At 41.6% G+C, this 25,389-nt stretch overlaps 1 protein-coding gene across 4 annotated transcripts in view; it reads left to right on the forward strand.

Moving 5' to 3' along the window:
* Nucleotides 1-530: 530 nt before the first annotated feature.
* PDE1A (phosphodiesterase 1A) overlaps nt 531-25,389 on the forward strand; it is a 267,331-nt gene continuing 242,472 nt past the window's right edge. For all 4 annotated transcript variants that reach the window (XM_054044523.1, XM_054044527.1, XM_054044525.1 and 1 more), the window contains exon 1: nt 531-715. In XM_054044523.1, coding sequence (XP_053900498.1) covers nt 612-715 — 104 coding nt within the window. In that variant the 5' untranslated portion in view covers nt 531-611. The remainder of the gene's footprint in view (nt 716-25,389) is intronic.

A 25,389-nucleotide genomic window follows, 5' to 3' on the forward strand; every position in this document is an offset into this window, starting at 1 on the left:
GAGGCTGGTAGATATTTATTCATTGAAGACCAATTCAGGATCATCTAAAGAGACAAAAGCTCTGGCATTTAAGCAGGCATTCATTTCGTACGGTGGTGCAGCTGATATTGGTTTCTACCATCTGCTTTCCTATTGCAGCTTGCTTCTCCGACCTGCACAGCAAAAAAAAAAAAAAAAAAAAATGTTTTTCTTCTGGACTGCTAAAGTCATTCACATTTATCCTGCATGGCAATGAATGCTAATACGTTTTAAGGAAGCTTTTGTGCTTCAGTGCATCTCCCTACAACAAATGAAGTGCATGGGGAAAGAGCTTGAGCAGTCAGTCAGTGAGTAGTATAGTAGCTGGCTCACATGTATGGAGTAGACTTGTGAGGTCAGAAGAGCTGTTTATAGTGCTGTATGCTTAGGGGGAGAAAGAGAGTGGATTTGTCTATCAAAGTGAATAGCAATTCAGCCAGAAGCTTTCCTTAGCTTTGTAATTCTGAAATGTTTTGCTAGATGAGAGCTGCTACTGTATAACGTGTGGATCCTCTGACGTTTGTAGTGGACTAAGGAATGCTTTTACTTGCTGCTGAGCCTGACTGTAACTGTATTGCTGTAGGACACTTACCATGGGGTCTAGAGCTACTGAAACAGCCCGGGAACTGGAAGGCACCTCTTTAAAGTACCAAATAGGAGGACACACTGAGAAAATGTGGCAACGGCTCAAAGGAATGTGAGTAGATCCTCTCCTTGTTTTTGTGCTGTTTCCTGGGACAGATCTGTTGCTTTTGAATGTGACTAATCAATACAGGGGAGAATTATTTTATAAGCAGTTACTAGTATTTAATATCAGAATGAAATGTCTTTTTAAAATATATGGTAGTTATTAGATTCAGTCACCTTGTTTAAGAGACACATGGGCAGTAAAATAACTATTGCCCAAATCCAAATGCAGGTAACCTCTTGCATCTGACTACCCACTTCGCTGTGACATTATTTTGCATGTACTATCTTCAGAATCAGCATTTCTATAGCTATGTCACTGTTAGAAATGGTTCCCTTTGGAGCTGGTACTTGTTCCCCTGGAAATGGTGGTACATTTAGGTAAGTGTATAGCTGTCTGAGATACTCAAATTAATTCACACTGATTGAGTGTGCAGGTGGATTAGCCTATATTGAGAGGGTCTTCGATATTCATAGGGATGCTGTATGATTCCTGTCTTGCATAGATTTCTTTTTTTAAACACTTAGAGGCTTATAGAGTCACTAAGCTAACATCTACAACATGCAGGCAATTTAAATGCCGAAGACTAAATCCATTAGCCAGTGTGTTCCTAAAGCCACAAAACTTTAGAGCAACAGCCATTCTAAATAAACTATTAAAGGCTACTGTCAGTATATATGTTCCATTCAGATATGTACATTACTTAAATAACAGTTTCCCTCTATAGTGTTTTGGGAGCATTAGCCTTTGGATGGGGAGGTTTGAAATGCTGAGTTTGAAAGGCTATGCAACAGATGTGATCTAGTCTGTAAATAGCAGAAGGAACATTATTGATTTTAATTTAAAACCTATGGTACATTACAGCATTTAGAGGATTAGATGCAGTACAGGAAGGTATAAATTACCAGGCTTCCTGTGCCCAGGGTGGGGATTCCTGCAGTGTGGGAAGGAGAGTTTTTACCACCTGCTTGCCTGCAGTGTTCCTTCAGTGGAAGTCCGCTTTAAGTTGTGATCAGGGCGCTTTAAGAAACCAGCTGGCAAAGACAGTTGGTTACATGCACTGAATTCTTTGGCCACTCTCTCTAACTCTGCATGCTTTTGGGACAGTGCTGGCCCCTGTTAATTCCAGCGAGTGCCCTGGTGGTAGAGTTGTTTCAGCCATTTTTTGTGCCACAACTTCACCTGATGGAGTTTCTATCACTGGAGACCACCACCAATCTTTATAGGGACTTCCATTGGTGTAGACTCTAAGTTGACTTAGTATTGGTAAGGTTCTCTGCAATTACTAGCCTCCTAGAACTTAAAACGTTTTCTTTCAACTGTCTCTAATTAGTAAATTGGGTCAGTTTTATTATAACTAATTAATGTAATAAAAAACAGCGTCACTCTATACCGCGTATCAAAGCAATAAGGTTAATTCCTTTGAGAGTATGTAAAGCAATGCAAGGAGTTTGAGGCTTGTCAAACCCAAAAGGAATCTGAAAATCAAAATATGCCCATATTGTAAGTAGGAGCCAACCCCATAAACGTTGTTCCTCCTATAGGACTTGTTAAAACTAAAACATTTTACAGTATTCCTAAATGAAAAAATATTATTTTGACAGATAGAACCAGCTGAGCGTTTTCCTCTGCCTCTCCTATGATTTCATTGAGATTGTGAATATTACAAAGAATATTGAATGAATTGAGTCTAAAATGTTAATTGTTTCAGGGGAGCTCTTTAAAGACCATATTTATTCAAATCAGGAAATAGTGAGGAAAGGGACTGATTTCAGTGCGCACACAGTGGTATTAAAACAAGTGTGTGTTTTTCCAGGAATGGGGTGAGTGCGGCAGGACTGCAACATGTATCGTGGTTCCGAAGAAGAATCTCTATGTATAAATTAATTACTAATTAGCTAAGGGAATTGACTTTTCATAGGTGAAATACAAGATGGTGTCTGTTAAGGGAAATGAAGAGAACGCGAAAGTCAAATTCCACCGTTAGTTGTCCATGCACGGTTCTCATTGAAGGTGATGGGAGCTATGCTTGTGAGTCCAGAACAGAATTTTACCCCGGGGAGCTCAACGAAACCCATGACTCTATCTCAGTTTCATCAGTTTAAAACTGCAGTTTCAATAAGGCTTTCATTGTCACTTGTGAAGAAACAATGAGGATTTCTCTGGCCTGCAAACTGGCTCAAATTAATCTTTGAGTTTCATATGAGTTTTATTTTGTTGTATTTAATTTCAATAATAATAAGCTAGGTTGTGTTTAATAGCTGCATGCTGCATCTGTATGCACAGCTGGCTTGTTTTTTTTTCTGTCAGCATTTCAAATATAAGCATTATATATGTAGTTCTGTGGATTATTCCAAGATGAAACACCTTAGTTCAGTCTGAAACCATCTGCCTTTTGATTATCAGTGGAGGGTCCTCTGCAAAACAATATTTTGGAAGTATCAGCAAATGTAATTGTTTGACTAAGTATTAACATGCAAGTCATCAGCCCAGAATCCAAACAGAATAACTGGTTTGGGCATTATGGATGTGGTGGGACAAAAGGAGTTTTTTCCTTCCAGGGAATAGAATGGCTTTGCAGGCTGTAGCAACCCTAATACTGCCCTAATACACTTCTTCTGTGGTGGAGCCCTGGAGATTTAACAACATTGAAACCTTTGGCCATGCCCCATCTCCATATGATCCATGTGGCCCTGGAGTCACCAGAGAGCTGATCTGCAGGCTGTGCAGAGGGCGTGCACCTCTGCCTGGCTACCCCAAATCCATCTGCATTGCTTGTGCATGGAAACTGATGGCAAGGTGCTGGCCTTCTGTGGCAGTGGAGAAGAGGGTCAGATTTGCCACAAATGAATGATTGCATAATACTCGATTCTGAGTTCATAGGTGATAGGGTTCACAAAACCACCTTCCTGGAATAGGAGTGTCTTGACCTGAGCTGCTGTTCCTTGAATTAAGACACTTTGAATACTAAAAGTGTGAACTCCAAATGTGTTGGTACTTCAGGGAGAAGACAAAACAAGCTGGTATCTCAGTTAATAAAACAAATAATAAATGAGCCAAATTATTCCTTTAATTATTCACACAAACTGCACTTAAAGGAATAGTAGCAGAAGTCTCTGACGCTGCTGGTAGAGCTCATACAGCCCGTCTGAACTGCAGTTTTATACAAGCATCATTTACCAAAAAAACCCTATATCTTAGAGTTAGGAGCAAGTTCCACTCAGAGAACTGGAAGCTCATACATGAGAAAAGAATTTACCTTTCATATAGGAATATTTGGCTTCTCTTCATTGTGCTAGAACTGTGGAATCTAAAAATTTGGGAGGGATTGAATTCAGGGGTATGGTTAGGGTTCGTATCTAACTAGAATTGTTTATATTATGCAACCTGTAATTGTTTTAGATTAGGGGAGGCACAAACGCTCTTCCCTCTGCTAGTGCTGGCATCAGTGCAGGGGTGAATCTGCTCTTCAGTCATTAATTAATGGAAACATTTAAAAGAATATAGACAATTGCCTTCCTCAGTTTTTGGTTAATTACCAGGGGAGAACATTTTAAAGGAGAATAATCGTCATACATTTTTAGGGCTAGAAGGGACCAGTGTATTCACCTTGTCTGACCTCCTATAAAGGCTATGGAACTTCACCCAATGATTCTAGCATCAAACCCATAACTTCTTTCTTGTATCATAACTAACAAATAAACCCAGTCATCTCTCCTTTGTTTTTCTTAGTTTTCTGTACGCATTTTTTACTTTATAGTGCATTTGGTGCTTAAATTTGTTAGTTTCTTCTGCTCCACATGCTTGATCCAAGAAAGTTCAGGAAAGTCTAGACTATTGCTACTGCAATTATTGCTGTCATAAGGAGAAGAAAGAAGATAGTCTGGAAGGTGGATGGACATGATATAAATACCTAGCTATAGAAAAATCTCATTTAATGTGTAACTTCTACAGTATTGGCAAATGGATACAAAACTTAAGTGGCAATCTAAATTGCTGCTTCTTTTCTAATGTAAAAAAAAACCCTTTAAAGGAAAATCAAAAACATCATTAGGTAGTCTCAAGTTTTCATTAGAACTAAAGCTAAATGGAATTGAAGTAAAATTAAACCTGTTACGTGTCAAATATAATGTTTGACGAGAACAGAAAAATTGAGGACATTTTATAATAATATACCTAGAATGATATACATCCCATTAAGTCTGCAGTTACAGTGAGAGATTTTTCCATTATAAATCATGAACTTGTTCTTTTGATTTCTGAAGGTTAAAATAAAATGTTGCTGTGTCCGTTGGTTAAGCAAGACTTTTTATGTGGATAGCTTTGTAACCTACAAACATGATTTTTTTTTTATTATTAGTCACTGTAGATGTTTTAGTACTTCAGTTGCATAACCATGTTAGCACTGTAGAGGAACTGGAGTCCTGGCTTAGTCGTATTATGACAATAATATTCTTTTGCCATTAAAAAAACAATTCACCTACTGTAATGTACAGGAAGCATAGTTACCTGTTCTAGTTCACATTGAGTATTGCCACAAGTCAAAACTGGTTTTGATGGATAGGTTAAGATGGAACCTTACAATTTACAATGGGTGGATGGATTGTGTAGAGTTCTCTACTGAAATTGGTTGTAAAATTGCAGAGTTAGAGCCCTACTTTGTAACATTCCTACACTACGCCTAGGAATGCCATTTTCAGGCCTATATATAGATCACATCGTTCCAATTTTTATGTATTACTGGACCGTAGAGCGTAAGCAAAGTGAGATATTGTAAGGGATATTTTCTTGAAGATATATGGAGGGATTGTATTTAAACGTGTCTTTTTATTTCAAAATTATTACAAAGAACAAATATCTAAAATATTACTTTAAATTAAAGAGTTGAGGACTAATTCATAATATAAACTAGCAATAAAATCAATTACCTACAGTTTTCTGCTAAGCTCAGACTTCTACTTGCTTCCACATTAGATTTAGCAATTTCTAAACTCTACTAAAAGATGTTTCCTTGTCTGTGTAACTCTGCCCTCTTTATAGGAATAATTATATTCTCCTTCGTCATATGACCACTTCCCTAGGGTTACCATACGTCCGGTTTTTCCCGGACATGTCCGGCTTTTCAGCAATCAAACCCCCGTCCGGGGGGAATTGCCGAAAAGCCACACATGTCCGGGAAAATGGCCGGCACTTCCTCTCCCCCTGCGGCTCTGCTCCACTCCTCCTCTCTCAGATTTACAGAGCCAAGCTGCCCGACCCAGCGCTACTGGCTTCGGGCAGCCCCCCCCGCCTCCGGACCCCGAGCCCCCAGCCAGGCACTTCTCCTACCCGGCTCCAGCTGAGCTGCTCCCGCGGTGCAAGGTCCGGAGGCGGGGGGGGGGGGGGCTGCCCGAAGCCGGTAACGCTGGCTCGGGCAGCTCGGCTCTGTAAGTCACAGGGGGAGGAGCCGAGCAGCTCAGTTGGAGCCGGGGAAGGGACGTGCCCAGCCAGCTCTGGGTCCTGAGGCAGGGGAGGGCTGCCCGAAGCCAGCTCGGCTCTTACATTCTGAGAGGGGAGGAGCAGCTCAGCTGGAGCCCAGGTAGGAGAAGTGGGGTCCGGAGGCAGGGCTGGGGGGTGCTGAGCGGGCCGGGGGGCCGGCGGGGCTGGGGGGTGCTGAGCAGGCCGGGGGATGCTTGGCCGGGAGTCCGGGGGCTGGCGGGGCCAGGGGGTGCTCGGCTGGGGATCGGGGGCCGGGCTGGGGGGTGCTGAGCGGGCCGGGGGGCTGGCAGGGCTGGGGGGTGCTCGGCCGGGGATCGGGGGCCGGGCCGGGGGGTGCTGAGCGGGCCGGCGGGGCTGGGGGGTGCTGAGCAGGCCGGGGGATGCTCGGCTGGGGGGCCGGGGGCCGGCGGGGCCAGGGGGTGCTCAGCCGGGGGCCGGCCCAGGCTGGAAACGCGGGGGGGGGGGCAGCCTGGGCCGCTCCTCCTCCCCCCACACCCCCCTTACCTGCTTCAGGCTTCCCGCGAATCAAATGTTCGCGGGAAGCAGGGGAGGGGGCGGAGTTGGGGCGGGGACTTTGAGGAAGGGGCGGAGTTGGGGCGTGGGTGGGGCTGGGGGTGGGGCCGGGGGCCGGTGGAGTGTCCTTCTTTTGGAGGCTCGAAATATGGTAACCCTACACTTCCCCCTCAACTTAACTTGCAGGTGCTGCAGACTGTTTAATACAAACCCTTTAATATAAAATTCCTTTGGTAAAACCACATTCTTTACTTTAGTCAATAAAATGTCTACAACAAAATGGTCACTTAGTTATTAAACTGCATTTCCCCAAAAGCCATTGGCTAGAGTTCACATTAACCTTCCCCCTTGTATAAGAAGCCTCTGGTTCTGGCAGTAACTCTACTACAGAGAGCTGTAGAACACAACTTACATACTTGGGTACAGGGCTGGATTAACTCTCCTGTGGGCCTGGGGCTATTAGATTTTGTGGGGCCCCTGTATATAAGTCTTCTTCCTAATTAGAAGAAAATGATCACAATTATGGCATCGAGGCTATTAACGCTATACTAAACTTGCCTTTTAATTAACATAAGGCTGTTCTGTGGTTACAATTCAGTCTTAAAACATGTAAAATATAGTTGTTAATACAAAATAGCCTACTTCTTACCTTAGAACAGCTGTTATATTAGTTTCTTTCTGGGAGGCAGTTTGGGTGCAGGAGGGGGTTCCAGGCTGGGGCAGAGTGTTGGGATGCAGGAGAGGTGAGGGGTCTGGGAGGGAGTTTGGGTGTAGGAGGGGATTCTGACCTGAGGTAGGGGGTGCGAGGTGAAGGCTCCGACCAGGAGGCACTTACCACTGGCAGCTCCTGGCCGGCCGGCTGGCGATGCAGCAGAGTTCAGGCAGGCAGACTGACTGCCATAGCCCCATGCTGCTCCTGGAAGCTGCCAGCTGCTGGCACATATCTGCGAGCCCCTGCAGGGAGGGGAACAGCATGTCTCCTTCACTGCCCGCACCTGTAAGCGCTGCCCCCACAGCTCCCAGTGGTTCCCAGCCAATGGGAGCTGCAGGGACGGTGCTGGGGATGGGGGCAGCGTGCGATGTCTCCTCATCCCACCCCTCATGCCAGAGACATGCCAGCAGCCAGCCACTTCCGGGAGTGGCGTGGGGCCATGGCATGCAGGCAGCTTGCCTGAGCCCTGCTGCACCGGGGGCCCCCTTTGCCCGAGGCCCTGGGCTGCAGCCCCTAAAGCCCTTGCATTAATCCAGCTCTGCCTGGGTAAGTAGGAGCTTCCCATCGTATGTTATTTAGTTACATAAGCAAATATAATATTCCTTTCCCCCTGCCCCCAGAAAAAAACACACCAGAAAACAGAACCCTAATAAGGTACAATTTAACAATGCTAAAATATATTACTTTGTATCCAATAGGGTCCTTATTTTAAGGAACCTTTTTTCTTTTGATGTCTGTGCCCCTTGTATCAGAGGGGTGGCTGTGTTAGTCTGGATCTGTAAAAAGCAACAAAGAGTCCTGTGGCACCTTATAGACTAACAGACATATTGGAGCATAAGGTTTCATGGATGAATACCCACTTCGCTGGATGCACGCCCCTTGTAGAATCCATGTATTTTTTACCAGTAATGAAGCAAAGAATCCTATGCTGTTTGTACAAATGTAAGATTTTGTACCACATAAACTTTTGGCACAAATATAATATTGAGTGGGAGAATGTCCCTTAAATAAGCTTATCATGTATTTTTCAAACATTTGTCATTTATTTCCTTAAAATATATTGGTCCCTCTATATACCAGCTCACTCTAAGTTGCACATAGCAAAATATATATATAATGTGTGTGTGTGTGTATATCAATCATCCACATCTCCTTGTTTTTCATGGGCTAGATCCTATCAATTCAGTAGAGAAACCATGCAAATGTCTAGGGTGGAAACAAGGAACTTGATTTAATGGGCCAGATTCTTGGCTGATGTAGATTTGTGTAACTCCATTGAAGTAAAAATGTCCCAAAATGTTGAAGTCACTGATGAAGACAAATGAACTCTGTAGCTATTTGGTAGCTTGGAGTAATCAAGGCTACCATTGTATTTTCCTATAGGGGGTTTCATGCTATGAAATTTATTTTGTTTGGAGAATGCTTGGTAGATATTTTTCAATTTTTTTTATGCAGTATAAGGTAGAGGATCATTTTCAGGTGTTAGATAAGTTTTAGGTAATCCATTCATTCCCCACCCCCACTAATTAGTGCTAAAACAGATGATGTCAGAATATTCAATAGCAATCATTCTTGCTTTACAGCTGCCCCTGAAACAATCCAATTTATACAGAGCAGATAGACTTAAAGAAATGCAAATGATTAAGTACCTAAATGTTTTGGATATCCACTTGAAGTTATAATTAAAACACTTTGAAATCATTTTTTTGAAGGAGAGGCTGCCAGGGAGAACCAAGGCCTAACTAGCCTATGACAGCTATGTAAACTACACCTGGGAGCACGAAGGTGCTCCAGGTGGAGGCTCTTTAGCCAACTAGCCAGGGAGCAGCTGACTGGTCAGCTTCTTGCTTGTACAACATAGGAAGGGGAATCCCAGGATGATGAGAGTTCTATTGGTGGGGAAGGCCGTGGTGTATAAGCTGTGTGGGAGCCTCCAGTAAGAAGTGCAGGCTCCTGTATGGGAAGAGCCCTGAGTTAGGACTTTGAGATAACTGGGGGAGCCCAGAAGAAAAACTGAGAGAGACCCGGGGGGAAGAGAGACAATAGGGGACCTCTGGTTGTTGGCTCAGAGAGGAGAACTGGTGGTGTGCCTTGGGAGAGGCCCGGCTGTATGGGTCTGATTGTAGCTGGTGAGTTGAGCCACAGAAATAGTGCTAATTCCTGTCATGGGTCCCTGGAGCAAGGGGTCAGGCATCCAGGAAGGAAGTCCTGGGTCTGGTGTTCAAAAAGGGAACAGGGAACAAAAGAGACCCACAGGGAGCAGTTTAGGCTCCTGAGACAGGGCATACAAGAAACAGGGACTAAAAGAAAAAGCCCAGCAGGGGTGGAACACCGGTTGCTGTTGCATTAGGACTCCCAGGGGGCTGTGTGTGTGTGTGTGTGTGTGTGCGCGCACGCTAAGAGTGAGAAAGAGCTGTGAGTCCAGCTCAGGAGGGATGAAAGATGTTCTGTTTACATCATCTGGAATTTGAGTAGCCCAGGGTTTGAACTTTAAGTGACTTGGCCACAGGGCTGAGCCATGGAAGACCCGGCGAGAGGCATACAGCCTGCAGGAGGTGCTGCAGCCCAGGATGCAGTGAAATTATGCACTGACACAAGGGGTTCTCTAAAGGTGCATGCACCCCTTAACAGAGGCCTAATCTCAGATTTACCCAGACTGGGTTTATAACCATAGATGGTGCTGTAATAGTCAAACTAGACTTTAAAAGTGAACTGAGAGTTAGCAGTGCTCCTATTTCTATTTCCACCCAGCCCAGCTTGTTGCTGACATCAGCTCTGGTAGTGGGGAAGAATGTAAAGCTAGCTGCACTATTTCGATTGTTACTGCTGCAGCCATTCAATAATGATCACCAAATGACTAGGGCTGCATCCAGGATTTAGCATCTAATAGAACATAGTAATTCCTAATGAACTGACTCTTAAAGATAAACTGAAGCACCTTTAGGAATTTTGGCCTGTAAACTAAATTATACAGTGTGTAAGTCAAGTAGTTTGTCTCCTAAACTGCTATGTTGTTTCTGTGGATGCCACTAGAACTTTCATTCTTCCTGAATACAATGAAGAATACTCACTGGCTGATACTCTATTGCCTAAGGGTCTGAGTACACCACCAGAAGCCAGACAACCCTGAGGCTTAATCTAGACTCTGACATTGAGTCACTACAGGTATATGTATACAGCGTATGGCGGCGAGCCTCCCCACCCAGACTTTGGTGAGCGGGGCTTGCGGGAATGCTGTAAAAATAGCTGTGTAGACAGTGCATTGGAGTTGTGGCTCAGCCAGGCTCTGAAGCCCACCCAACTCCCTAGGCATCAGAGTCTGAGCTGCAACTTCAAAGCTCTGTCTACACAGCTGTTTTTAAAGCATGAGGTCTGTTGACCCAGGCTGTGTAGACATACCCTGTGTGGTCTCAGGGAAAGCATTTGACACATCTGATTCTGTTTCCACATTTGTGAAACAGAGAGAATAACACTTGGGCTTAGAGTCATAGTGTAAACCAGTCAGCTGTGATGTAATTCCTGAAAACCCTGCACAACTTCCATGAATATTTATTGCATTAGCTGATACAAAAGAAAGGGCAACCCTGACTTCACCTACAGGACTGCAAATATCACTGAGTTCAGAACAACTCAGGGCAGGATAGCTAGTGGAAAAAGAAAGTAGCTGGAATCTAAACTAATAAATGCTTGAGGGGGCATTTATATCTCCAGTCTTTAAAGGGATTTTTTAAATAAAGCCCAATGATATAAGATTTCTTTGTCTTATAAGTTCTTATGAGAGCGTGAGTCTTCTAAAATCCAATATCCTTCCTGCTCACAAAAATGAAGCAGGAAGACACAGCAAAGGAATGGCGCAATGTGTTCCTGGACCAGCAAACCATGGCAAGTTGGTCTAATTTCAGACCTCTCAACTTTGCCAGTATATCTTTAAATATTGCTTATGGAGACCGGAAAAATAAGCATCAGGCTACTGTTTCTGAAGTAACTTTCTGATAGGACTAATGAATCTATATAAACATCCTCTCAAAATGCACTCCTTCATGACAATCTCACAACAAATTCTCATCACTCCCGGCCAGGAAGCGATATAAATAAAGGAACCAAAGACTTGAGTGGGCTGTAGCTCAGGCCTTATGTATAGAGCTGATTACACCCTCTGTATAGAAGTGTTCATAATCATAATATGCAGCAATTGGCTGGACTCTTCCCAGTAGCTTGTCAGTGCTATCCCCGAAAAGAGAACAGCAGCAGCGCTGGTTGAATATAATCCATCCAATACATTTTGTGGCCAGTTTTGTTGTTCGTTGAATGACTCTTTTCAGCAGTGGAAGCTTGCTTATTTCTAGTGAGACCTGTTGAGACATGGTAGAGTTTCAGGTCTAGCTCAGTAGCGACCATCCAAGCATAATGCATGTGTTCTTTGGTGCAGTGTTTTTTAACAGGTCTAAAGGACGATTTTTCTCCTATGTAAGTACTCCTGCTCCCTTATCCATTGTTTGTCATTGGCTGCAGTTTATTTGACCCAACCTATTTGCAGACTTTTGGAAAACAAGTAGCCTCTATAAATATTATTTGGACATTTCATTGGTATGTATTTCCCTGATATATAGTGTGTTTGGAGGCAGTAACATCGGAATGGTTCACTGCTGGAGTCATTTATGCCTGAAGACACTAAGAAACAGACAGCAAAGCAGTATTTACTTTTCTTTTCTTGTTCAGACACTGTATTGAAATACTTCACGGCGTGTGAGAATTCAAAGGACGCGAAGCCATTGTAGGTCTTACTGTTGTTTCACTCTGCAGAGCGAATTGAGGAATCCGTATCAAACATTACTTTTCCTGCACAGTGGTGTGTTGTGTTTCATCTCTTTGTTTTGAATGGTTTGTTTCCTTAGTGAAATGTTCTCTCACCTCTCTATTTTTAAATTGTTTTTATAAAAAGGACTGAAGACTGTATTACTCTTCTTCCTTCTTCCTGTAGCTGTATGTGAATATGCTCTGTATTTCATAACCCAGACTATTCTAGATTGAGATAGTTGAGGGGCAACCACCCTGATCTCTCTGTCATTGATCTCAGATGGAGTTGGGAGTTGCAAGCATTTGCTCCTTTAGAGAGTCTTGGAATCTTTCACCTGTTAGCAGCATCCGTTCAGATCCTAGTGCACAGATAACCAAATCACAATAAGCGCCATGCCACTGAACTCCACTAGACCTGTGTGGAAACTGAAATTCCCATTCCACAGGGAATTCTGAAATTATACAAGAAAATCATTCTGAAATGAGACAAATAATCCAAATTCTGAAATTTCCAGTGGAATCCCAAAATCTTTTTATGAAAAAATTAAAATGACCCATTGTTTTGACCCGTTCAACATGTTTTTGAGGCTCCCCAAGGTGTCGAGGGCTCTGGCAGCCTGCTGTGTGGAGAGCCTGGGGCTTGGGAGCCAGGGCTTCCAGACTGCTGAGGGACTGTGAGCTCTGGCTCCAGGGCAGTCCACCTTATGAGCTGCCCAAAAGCCTTGTAGCCCCAGCTCTGAGGTCTCCCAATAGGCAGGTTGTTGAGGAGTTGGGGAGCTGTAGCGATGGGAATTATTTTCCTACACAAAATTTCCCATGGAAAGTGAGGTTTCTGTTGGAAAGTAATTATCATCAGCTCTAACACCCTGGTCAGTCTCAGTGGCTAGGCTAAGGATTGAATAGGCCACTGAGATTTGAATGCCTCTCTCTACCCCTGGAGGTGCTTCATCTTTTGTTGAGGCATTATGTAAAGTTTCCTCTGCCACTGCCTGTGCCATTCCTGTTCTCTGGTAAAATGGGAGACCAGTCTCCAGGGCTGTCGAGCTGACCCATGTCTTAACTCAAAAATAGTTCAAATTCAGAGAGTCGTCAGATGAGGAGACTAAGGGCTTGATCCTACACATTGTGAGCTTTGTCATTGACTTCACTGTCAGTGGGAGCAGGACCTATTAGCAATGCTTGGAATCAAGCATAGCCATGTGCCTTTCCCAACACAGTTCTTCAAATGTACATCTCTGTCATAACTAGCAACCCCCATTTATTTCACTCCTAGGCCTATTGAGCAGACACTATTAATTTATTTTGAGAAAATAGGGTCTAGAGTGAGACTACTAAGCTTATATACATAAAACACAATATACTGATTATTTTAGGGGCCTAAGAACTAATGTTCTTTTTCTGTGGCATTCCGGATTTGGATACAAGTACAGTTAAGAAGCAGGCATTGGACATACACTCCTGAGCGAGAACACTTACATTTGGTGTATATGTTTGCTTCTTTCGACTGTCCCCAATCATATTGTTTGTGTTGCACTGAAATATGCTGTAATCAGACTATATAACTGCTGTCATCTGAGACCTTCATGGAAACAAGCTGGTCATCTCCTGAGGCCTCTCAGGAAGTAAAACTGTAAATAAAGTATATGGTAGGAAATAAGTGGGAAATGTAATTTAGAAGTGGCTACAGTTGTTTTCTGACTTAGGTGCATTTTAAAATGTTTGGAATGTTTCATACTTAACCTTTTGTGCAACCTAAGTATCCACTTTATGGGTAGATCAATTGCACTATTTGTGAGAAACAGCATGCTTTAGAATTCCATCTCCTTTTTAATGAATTCTAAACAGACTGATTTTAATATTAATTGCTCTTTCTAAAAATACCCTCGTGAAAAAATCAGTTGATTACATGCCACAATGAGACTTTTTATAAAGTATGCATTTAAACAGATCAGTGATAGGTGCAATTGTTTCCCCTAATAAACTGGAAGTTATTAGATAGTATTAGTTAAAATAATTTGTTTTGAATCGTGCAGTTAATATGAATTGCACATTGAAAAGTGATTCTGTGTTCATTTGAATCCTGGAATTTCTCTATGCCGCCAACAACAGACAAATGAATATAATGCATATGAATTCTTGCATAAAAGGGTTAATATGTTTGGGCTCCATATGCTTCTGAACTTGCATAATTAGCTTCCTGGCTGTGTAACAAATAAAACTGTGAGCAGCTCATACAATTAATTTGTTGTTGGGTGAGTTATGTCAGACAAACTTTAATATAGTAGGTAGGAAAAGATTGGTAATGAATATAAAGCCAGTTAATCAGAATTTACATTTTTATAGATGCCAAACAGCGAGGGCGCAGGACCGATGACACCTAATTCTGGGTTTGTAACCCCCCACCAATTCACACATTCCTTGTCTACAAATATGTTACTTCTAGCTTTGGTTATATCCTTTGGTATGCCATGGAGCATGAATGGGGACCCCTCTCCCCACTAATGTGCATGGAAGGTGGCTCACATATTGTGTAAAGATGTAAATGCACATGGGCTGAGGGGAACAGTGATATATCCACATGCCAGACGAGGGAAAAAGGAGGGCTGTGTTTGTAGGCTAACAGAGCCACAGCTGCTTGTCTGCTCTACAGATGGGCCCTAGCCAAAATATTAGGATACACTTAGGGAAGATTGTAGCTAAATCCAAACTTTCTAACTAGCTCTTATCTCTGTAATGTCCTATTCCAAAACCTGTATCCAAACCCCTCTAAACTTTGGGAAAATTGGGATCAGTTTCATCCCTAGTCAATTCATGTTTTTTTAAGCATTAAGAATAAAGATGTCTAGCTCTAGTTGAAATACTTCAGTGCTTGCTTTGATGGCATTTATGTTAGAAATGAGATTAAGTTTTGCGTATAAAAGACAGATACCAAACCTTGGCCTGCCTTGACTTTTTTTTTTATTATTTTTTTGAGGGGAGATGAGAGCACCTGACAGAAAGTGTGTGTATATAATTTAACTGGAGACTTGCCTATCCTGCTAACATTAACATGTTCGAGCGGTGCTATTAGATGTGCTTAAATTAGATAACAACAAACATGTTTAAGGGTTTTTATGTTTTCTCCTTCTAGAAAACTGAGGTTATAGTTTGTTAGGTTCAGGTGAGTACATCCTGTATGATCAATCTGAGGCTTTCCTGTCACCCGTTTCTATATTTTCTTACTCCCTTGGGTCATACTCAGGTTTCCCTAGCTCTAGTTAAGACATACATGACACAGGCTATCTTCTCCTATTGTACCCCTGTTTAGTTCTACAACAAGGCTATATTTTACCCTCTAACGTTGCTTCTTCATGGAGCATATACCTCACAGAATATGATTGTTTACTCATTTGCAACAAACAGCAACACACTTTGGGGATATATATATATATATACTGTGTTACTCAGGATCATGCATGTTTATCATGCTTAGAATGAGGTGCTCATGTAGAAGGGATCATATTCATACTTATAGCTTCTCATTCTCACTGTTACCACCTGTGTGTGTGTTCTAATATTCTGCTACAGAAGATCTTCACTTCAGAAAGCCAAGGAATTACAAATTTCATTCTCTGTCATTCTTTATCATACTGTGGCATTGTATTGTTTGTATGTGTCCTGTTTAGGCTAGTGCACAATCAATGTTACATAAGTGTAGGAATCACATCCCCTAGCACATGGTGAAAGTAGTAGTGTCAACGACCAACGAATCCATTTGATAGCTTCAGTCTCTGTTGGTGCCAATCTCACTTGGCATAATGTATTTAATAAACATTGCAGCCAAAGACCAAAGCAACAAGTAGGAGTTGGATGACTGGCTGATGACTGCATGCCATCTCCTACAAATCTTTGCAAAGACCTTCTGGCATGGAATGTTAACTCAGAATGTCTTCATCAGCACAAAAAGAGCACCTTCCTCTTTCCTTGTAAGATGAGGACTCAAGAGTTGCAGAGTCCTTAAATCATGCTGTTATCCGGCCAACATCTTGGGACCTCTTGTTGCTTATGGAACTTGACACTTTATGCATATTTGTGTTTTCACCAAGACCTGAACTGTATTCTCAAGATTTATAGGTTTGCTTTACCAAGGAAAGTTTAAAAAAACAAACAAACAAAACGTCTTCATTTTATGGCTTCAGCTTCAATGAAGGAGACCTTGAAGGAATAAGTGAAGTTTTAAATGCTTGGAATAATACGATCATGCCTCCTAATGAGTTGCAACTTTCCATCTTCACCTGCAGCATCTTCACTGGTGAAATAGACTGGAAATATACAGCATAAAGGCTTATTACAATGGTGTAATACCCAAAAGTGACAACAGATGAGATCTCTCATAATGAAGCTTGTTTCCATGATTTGATAATGTTCACTATCAAGAGGATCCTCTTGGCTCAGAAGTGTAATTTTTCTACCTTATGCAGGCTATATTAATTCCATTTTTAGGGGGGTACCTATGCTCTGCTGAAATTGGCAGACTACCATGTGTGGGGCTGCTGCCAGCTTTTTAAATGGGCATGAGCACAGAAACAGCCACATGATGCATCACTTTTGAGTATTAGTTGATGAATCCCTCAAGATGCTGCCTATGTAAAGCAATTATGTGTATCAGCAAAAATGCTTCATGGCCTGGCTCTGTGTTCTACTCAGAGGTTTAGTCAACTGCATTAATTTAATCTGTTAGGTTACCCCATCTACATGCACTCTAATAGCTTTGCTCTGCTGGGATCTTATGACACAGTCTAGTGAAGCTGATGATGTCAAACTTCATGAGACTGCACTTGAGAAATCTGATAGAAAACCGGATTGTGGTAATCTATTTATTGCTTCAGTAAACCATCACCTTTGAGCAACACCCTTGCTGACATGAGTAAAATGCTGTTTTAAATGAGAGAAACTATAATGGATTTTAAGGCCTAAAGGCACCACTATCATTGTCTAGTTTTGCATAACATAGGCTATAGAACCTCACTTACTAATGTCTGCATCAAGTACATAATTTAATTAAATCTTTATGTTAAAAGCACTGATGACATGGTTCTGGTCTCACTTATGCCAGTGTAACTGAAGGCTATTAGGTTATATCAGGGTAAAAGTGAGATCAGAACCAGATTTTACAAGTTTATTGGATGATGATATTTTATGAATGCACTAGAATTTGGTTTGGTTTTATCGGTCACTGCCTGTTATGATCATTTGGCCAAATGGATTACATTTTAATTTTCCAATTTCTGTTGCTGCTGATGTTGGTTCCATTCTTATTTATCACTGGGCTGCTCAGCTGGTAGGGGGAGATTTCAAGTGATTTCTTGGAGTCTGTTTTCAAAGGAAGGAAACAATTTTGCACCTTTCTGAGTTCCATTTGGCTGCAGGTAGAAACAACATGGGAGCACTAATTGGCACCAGTAAGAATTTGCTTCTGACCACATGTGAGACTTGGGATTATTGCCACTTAGTGACTTTTAGGCTCTAGTCCTGACACTAGATGAGTTAATGGGGCCCCGGCCCACATGGGAGTGATGTTAGCCCAGTTTGCCATTCATTTATTTTGAGTCATAATAAAATTTATATTTACATTACATTTTTCATCTGTATCTCTCAAAGCACTTTACAAAAGTGAGAAAATATAAGTACCCTCCACTTTTCAAATGAGGAAGTAAAGCACAGAAATGAAATAACTTGTACAAGATCACACAGCAGGTCAGTGGCAGAACTGCTATTAGAAATCCGGTCTCCTTACTCCCAGTCTTACGCTTTATCTGATGGATCATACTGCTCTTCTATTCTTTCCTGCAGCCCTTTCTGGCACCACTTTACTCTTTATAATGCCTCCTGATTTTAGTCAAAAACACAAAGCCGCCTCATACAAGTAAGTTGATGGTAATATAACTTAAATGTTTTTCTTTGAGCTCTTCTAGATATCTGTAACTAAAAAAATAGAAATGTGAGAGAACCTTATTTTCAATCACTTGTCTCTTAAATGAACTTAGGCTCTCCTGATAAGACAAAGGGTTTTAAAAACTATTTTGCCTTGATAAAGGGAAATGTATTTCTGGGCAAAGTGTTATTTTGAATTTTCAGTTATTACCCTCTGATTGTTCCATCATATTTCCTACCCTTACACATTTAGGACCAAATTCTGCCCTCATTTTCACGATACAACCTCATTGCACTCAGTAAGACACATTCTACACATGGACATGAAAGACAAGGTACTATGTTGGGGAAAATGTGTCAGGTAGTTCTAAAGCCCTGAAGTGGTGTAATTATACTGATATGGTGAGCATAGAAATGTAGGGCTGAAGGAACCTTAAAGTCATCAGGTCCAGCCCTCACGGCTGAGGCACGACCAGGTGAACTAGACCATCTCTGATTGGTGTTTGTCTAACCTGTTCCTAAAAATCTCCTACGATGGGGATTCCACAATCTCCCTGGGAAGCCTAATCCATAGTTCAACTGCCCTTCTTAAATTAGAAAGCGTTTCCTAATATCTAACCTAAATCTCCCTTGCTGCAGTTTAAGCCCTTCACTTCTTTGCCCTACCTTCAGTGGACATGGAGAACAATTGATCTCAGTCTTCTTTATAACAGCCCTTAATATATTTGAAGACTGAAGAGGGACCCGATAGCAGTCATCTTTTCTCCACACTAAATATACCCAGTTCTTGTAATCTCTCCTCACAGGTCAGGTTTTCTAAATTGTTTACCATTTTTGTTGCTCTGTTCTGGATGCTCTCCAGTTTGTCCACATCTTTCCTAAAGGGTGGTGTCCAGATTTTGACACAATACTCCAGCTGAGGCATCGCCAGTGCCGAATAGAGCAGGACAATTACCTCTTCTGTCTTACATATGATACCTCTGTTAATACACCCTTCTTTAGCCTTTTTTGCCATTGCATCACATTGTTGACTCTTATCAATTTGTGATTCACTATAACCTCCAGATCCTTTTCAGTAGTACTCCACCTAGCCAGCTGTTTCCTATTTTGTAGTTGTCATTTGACTTTTTTTCCTTACTAAGTGTAGTACTTTGCACTTGTCTGTACTGAATTTCATCTTGTTCATTTCAGACCAATTCTCCAATTTGTCAGGGGTCATTTTGAATTCTAATCCTGACCTCCACAGTGCTTGAAACTCCTCCCAGCTCAGTGTCAACTGCAGATCTTATATGCTTAGTTTCCACTCCATTATCCAAGTCATTAAAGAAAATATTGAATAGTAGCAGAACCAAGACTGACCCCTGCAGGACTTCATTAGATATGCCCTACCAGGTTGACAGCAAACCATTGATAACTACTCTGAGTACTGTCTTTCAACAAGTTGTGCCCACCTTATAGTAAATTCATTTAGACGATGTTTCCCTGGCTTGCTTATGAGAATGTCACCTGGGGCTGAGTCAAAAGCCTTCCTAAAATCAAGGTCCCATATACTGCTTCCTATACATCCACTAAGTCAGTAACCCTGTCAAAGAAGGAAATTAGGTGGGTTTGGCATGATTTGTTCTTGACAAACCCATACTGGCTATTATTTATAATCTTATTTTCCTCTACATTCTTACAACTTGATTGTTTAATAATTTGTTCCAGCATATTTCCAGGTATTAAAGTTAGGCTGACCAATCTATACTTCCAGGGTTCTCATTCGTTCTCCTTTTAAAGGTTAGGTACTATATTTGTTTGCCCTTCTCAGTCCTCCATGAGTTCTTGAAGATACTTGCTAATGGTTCTGAGATTACTTCAGCTACTTCCTTAAATACCCTAGGATGAATATCATTAGGATCTTCCAACTTGAAATAAAGAATATTTAGATAAATTAGCGGTAACTTGTTCTTTTCCTATTTTAGCTTTCGTTTTTTCCCCCTTGCTCCTGCTGCTGTTAATAGTATTGAAAGTTTGGTCACTGTTACCCTTTTAGTGAAGACTGAAGCATTAAACACCTCAGCCGCCTTGATGTTACAGTTATTAGTACTCCATACCTGCTAAGTAGAGGACCTATGATTTCCTTTGTCTTTCTCTTGCTCGTAATATATTTAAAGAATCTTTTATATAACTCCCTGTGTGGACCTTTTGGGCATAAGAGTGGCTTTATTTATTTTTTTTTTTTTGATTTAGCAAAACTCCTTCCTAAAGAAAATAAGCTAAACCAAAAAAAGCACTCGTATTGGAATATTAGTGTATAAACAAGGAGCTTTATGAAGGTAGAACTATATAAATTTTAAATTTGCACCTTAGATTATACTAAAAAAACTTTCCCATATAGACAAGGCCTAACAAACAAAAGGAAATTATATCAGAAATACCAACAAAACCATTGCTAATGCTGAGGTTTTGTTAGGAAAACATTCAATTTTTTTCTCCTAGCCCCTCGATGCAGTTGAAATAATGAAAGACTCTGATTCAAAGACCAGTGTCTTTACATTTGCTCAACACCATGCTAGCTTAATTCAGAATTGTCTTACCAGAGGTTTTTTCCATATAAATAGAACAAGACATTTTGGTACCACTCCCAGAATATGACTCTCAAGCAGAAAGCAGCAGATAAACTGTTTTCCTCTTCTGCTTCTTTCATAAAAGCATTTACTTCATGTAAAGGTTGTGAACTATGGGTTTTTTTGGTTTAATATTAAAAGAATTAAGTCCCCCATTTAATGTTTGGGGGGAAAACCATCAAAAGTAAGAGATCCTCATCCTCTTCTTTTTCTGTAATAAGCATCTTACATCCACTGTGTGTTTAGTCACTTCAGCATGGAGAAATGAGTCCTTGGGACGATTACAAGCACCCTGGACTGATATAGCAGTAAACTGCTATGCTGAAACCAAACGTAGTGATATCAATCACCAATCTTCACTATCCATTCATTAGCATAAGGATTTGGGAATATCTTGACTGGAGAGTCTTTCTTTGGTAGCTAAGGTACTTCTCACTTAGATTTATATTAACATTGTCACTGCCTAACTTTTCCCTAAAAAGCTCTTAATATTCAGTTCATATTCCTATACTTTGTATTCTAAGTGATGGAGCTTGCTCTTGCTCAGACAGGATCTTCATTAAAAATGCTGGCCAGTGGTAGCCGTCCTGCTCTTTATAAAGCCACAAATACAATGATCGTTTCTATACTATGGTGCAGAATACTAGATCGACTCTGCTGCAATCCTTCTATTTTGGTATAACTTTGGCCATCATCCTGTTCTCCTGAGTCTGGGCTCCTGCTCCAGTGTGGTTCACTATGGCAACATTGCTGTGCTATCTACATTTGTAGCAGATCAAGCTGCTTCTGAAACATTTAAATAGCTCTTTCTGCTCAAGCAGCATGAACACTGCAGTGTTTCTGCCACTAATATCTATTGTCCAGAGAGAGAAAGAGCATGGACATGTGAAAGTATCCGTCTGGGAATAAGTGCTTAATTTTCAGAGTTTGCACTGATTTACATGGCCTTTGTCATGTCATTATGTTGGCAAAGCTGGTTCTCCCTCCAGGAAAGAGACGAAGGGAATATGAATTACCTTGTGCAGCTGAATTAGTACTTCCACATCATGGCATTGTGGGTAAACAAATGTCATCAGGGCTCAGGGAAACATGCAGGTTTTGCTGGTTTACAGTAATTCCTGGATGTTACCATAGGTACCTCTATGCAACAGGAAAAATAGGACTTATAGGAATTTGGAACACAACATGACTTTTTTTTTTTTAATAGAAATAAGGCTAATCTTTGAGATGTAGAAAATGTTGGGATTTGTTTAAAACAAATATAGGTCAGCTAATTGGGAAAGAAAGCCTGAACAGAATTGTCACTAAAGGTTATTACCAGTGGACATATGCCTAGTGATTCATGGCTTGATGCCATTTACAGGGGTTAGACAATGTTTCCGAGCTGAACTTTGGGGCCTGTGAAGATTTTGGGAACTAGAAATGTCAGGGTTAACCTCAGTATTCATTTTTTAAAAAAACTAGTTCCTAGCCTCTTTCACTGAGTTTAAACTTGAACATTTAAATTAGTCACTGGAGTGTAAAGTTTCGTAGCTGTCTTCTTCCAGACAGGGCCAGCTCCAGCTTTTTTGCCGCCCCAAGCAGCAAAGAAAAAAAAAAAAAGATAAAGCCGCGATTGGCGGCACTTTGGTGGCTGCTCTACCGTGCCTCTTCATTCTTTGGCGGCAATTCGGTGGCCAGTCCTTCCCTCCCAGAGGGACTGAAGGACTTGCCGACGAAGACCTGGATGTGCTGCCCCTTTCCATTGTCCACCCCAAGCACCTGCTTCCTGCGCTGGGACCTGGAGCCAGCCCTGCTTCCAGATGCCACTGATTATTTAGTTTCCTCTCAACACATCTACCATATCACCCATACCCTTGTCACTACATACCCTTCATCTTTTAGGAAGGACCCCAGAAACATCCGATTAAGAAGGGTCGTGCTACCCAGGACGTCCAGTGTTGTTTGTGTGTATTGCAGGCAAATCCAAGCTTCAGATCAGCAGACTGTGTGCAGCTGAGCTGGCTGACCACAGAGGAGGAGTAACTCTAGTTTGAGATGTTATGTGGTCCTAGTAGACTAAGCACAAAGTTGACAGAATGGGATTCATTTGTTCAAATTTTCACTCTTACTCTGTTGGTAAAATAGAAATGATAAGGCTTACCTTTTGCACTTCAGAGGGCTGTTGTGTCAATAATTCATAATGCTTGTAAAGTACAAAAATTTACCATTGCGTGCAACCCAACCCCAGCATATTTGCATACATTTCTCTTGGAAAAGTTTTCTTAGCATTGACAATTGTGAATGAAGCCAAGTATAAGCAGCTGGACTCTGAGGGTCTGATCCTATTTCCATTGTATTCATTGGGACTAACATAGGCATTGGATTAGGCCTCAAGTGAGAGCTGGATGGAACATCAGATCTGCTCAAGTGTGCATCATGTCTCCATCTAGTGGTTGATACATAGATGGTATAGAACAGGGGTCAGCAACCTATGGCACGCATGCCAAAGGTGGCACGTGAGCTGATTTTCAGTGGCACTCTGCTGCCGGCCTGGGGTTCCGTCTGTAAATGGTTCTCCATTTTTTGCAGTGCACTGTGCAATCTTGTAACTTCCTTCTGTAGCTTTGGCTGTTACACCTGGTCTAATTTCAGTTGCTGATGACTTATGACATGCTGGAGACCAGGCTAAATAAGCTGGTGGTCCAGTCTGGCCCTGGAGACTCTGGCTTATCTGGCCCCCATCACTGCAGTAGCTGAGCAATTCGCTATTTTTAAGACACTTACCCTCCTGGCAGCCATGCGGGGCAGAGCAGTTGTTCCCATTGTACAGAGGGGAAACTAAGGCACAAAGGAGACATCCACACCATGATAAAAAACTCAGTCTGGCTCAGCTGACTCGAGCTTGCAGGGCTAAAGTTAGCAATGTAGAGCCCCTTTCTGGGATCTCAGAGCCTCAGCATCTACATCACTCTTTTCAGCCCCGCAAGCCAGAGCCAGCTGCTGCCCATTTATTGCAGCGCAGACATATCCAAACAGGCTGAGTGACTGGCCCAAGGTCGCAAAGGAAGCCTGTAGCAGAGGAAGGCAGGAGCAGTGAGTTGTATGGCCCCGTGGTGCCTGGGCTCCAGGAATATTCAGGGCGCGGGGGCCCAGCTCCACCAACGTTCAGAGTGGTTAACAACTGATCACTCAGAAGCCTGTGTGCAGCTTAAAGTATCCAAATACATGCCAGACATTGGAAAACTCAGCAAGGAAAAGCAAGGGTAAGGATCACACTAAACTGATAAGATCTGCATTTTAATTTAATTTTAAATTAAGCTTCTTAAACATTTTAAAAACCTTATTTACTTTACATACAACAATAGGTTAGTTTTATAATATAGACTTATAGAGAGAGACCTTCTAAAAATGTCAAAATGTGTTACTGGCATGCGAAACCTTAAATTACAGTGAATAAATGAATACTTGGCCACTTCTGAAAGGTGCCGACCCTGGTATAGAACTTTTTACTACTGGTGGTGTAGGACCTGTTATTTCGGAGTAGAGGGTCCGAGTTCTATAGCTGACACAACAGACGTGTGTGCACTTTAATTGGTGATTGGATACTTGAATGTGTGCAGCCACGGATTGTGTTACAGTATGATATGAGTAACTAGCAATAGTGACTTCAGGTACTGGACCTCTTGAGTATTGAGATTTATTTGGTAAAGTACCTAGCAGAATAACAAATAACAAGTAAAAGATTGGTCCTTGCCCTAAAGAGGTTACAATCAAGACTTTAGATAAAAAGTGAGTCTACCAAAACAATTTGGAAGTGGGCGGAGTGTAGCAGTAGAGGGGTTATAATAACCTAGCCATATGGTTATCCAGTGACATGTGCATATCTTGATGGTTTCATATGGATTCGTATGTGACAGGACCTCCAAATACCTCGTTAGATAGGAAACCTAAAAAGATGATCTAGATAGGAAACCTAAAAAGATGATCTTGATAGGAGCAATTCTTAATAATTTACTGGATTGCTTCTGATCTGCATAATAATAGAATTATTATTCCTTTTTATTAGTAGGCACCAAAGACCGGAAAAAAGAGACTAGGCTAAACTATGCTAAATGCCTTTGTCTCAATAAGCTTTGTAAATCTTGATACTCCACAGGAATCTATGTAATTGAAATTTAAGCCTTAAAATCCTATCTTCTGTAAAATAGTTTGAAAAGTCTCTGTATAAACTAAAAAGAATCTGTAGTATGGATTGAGCATAACTGAGCTGCAAGATGCAATTTATGTTAATGCTTATGCAGGGCATTAACCTTGATGCCATGCTGAGCAGATGAGGCGCTCACTTGGAGCACTTGTTAGAGTTCTCTCACTTGTTCTGTGTATCAAAATCCAGTCAACCAGTTTTTTAATTTAACTACAGTGACTTCAAGTAGATCCAAATTAGAAGAAAAACCAAGTCAGAGTAAAAGGGTCCCTTGCGCCCAAGCTGTGTAAACTCTTCGAGGGGCAGGAATCATCTTTTTGTTCTGTTTTGCAGAGCATCCAACACAATAGGGCACTGGTCCATGACTGGGGCTCCTGGGTGCTACAGTAGTACCAACAATGATTGATGGATTAATAATAATCCAGTATCACTTCATTTGTGAGTTTAGTGTCTAACTATCTCCACCTGCTACAGC

Source organism: Malaclemys terrapin, chromosome 11 (assembly GCF_027887155.1).
Source record: "Malaclemys terrapin pileata isolate rMalTer1 chromosome 11, rMalTer1.hap1, whole genome shotgun sequence".
Lineage (NCBI taxonomy): Eukaryota > Metazoa > Chordata > Testudines > Emydidae > Malaclemys > Malaclemys terrapin.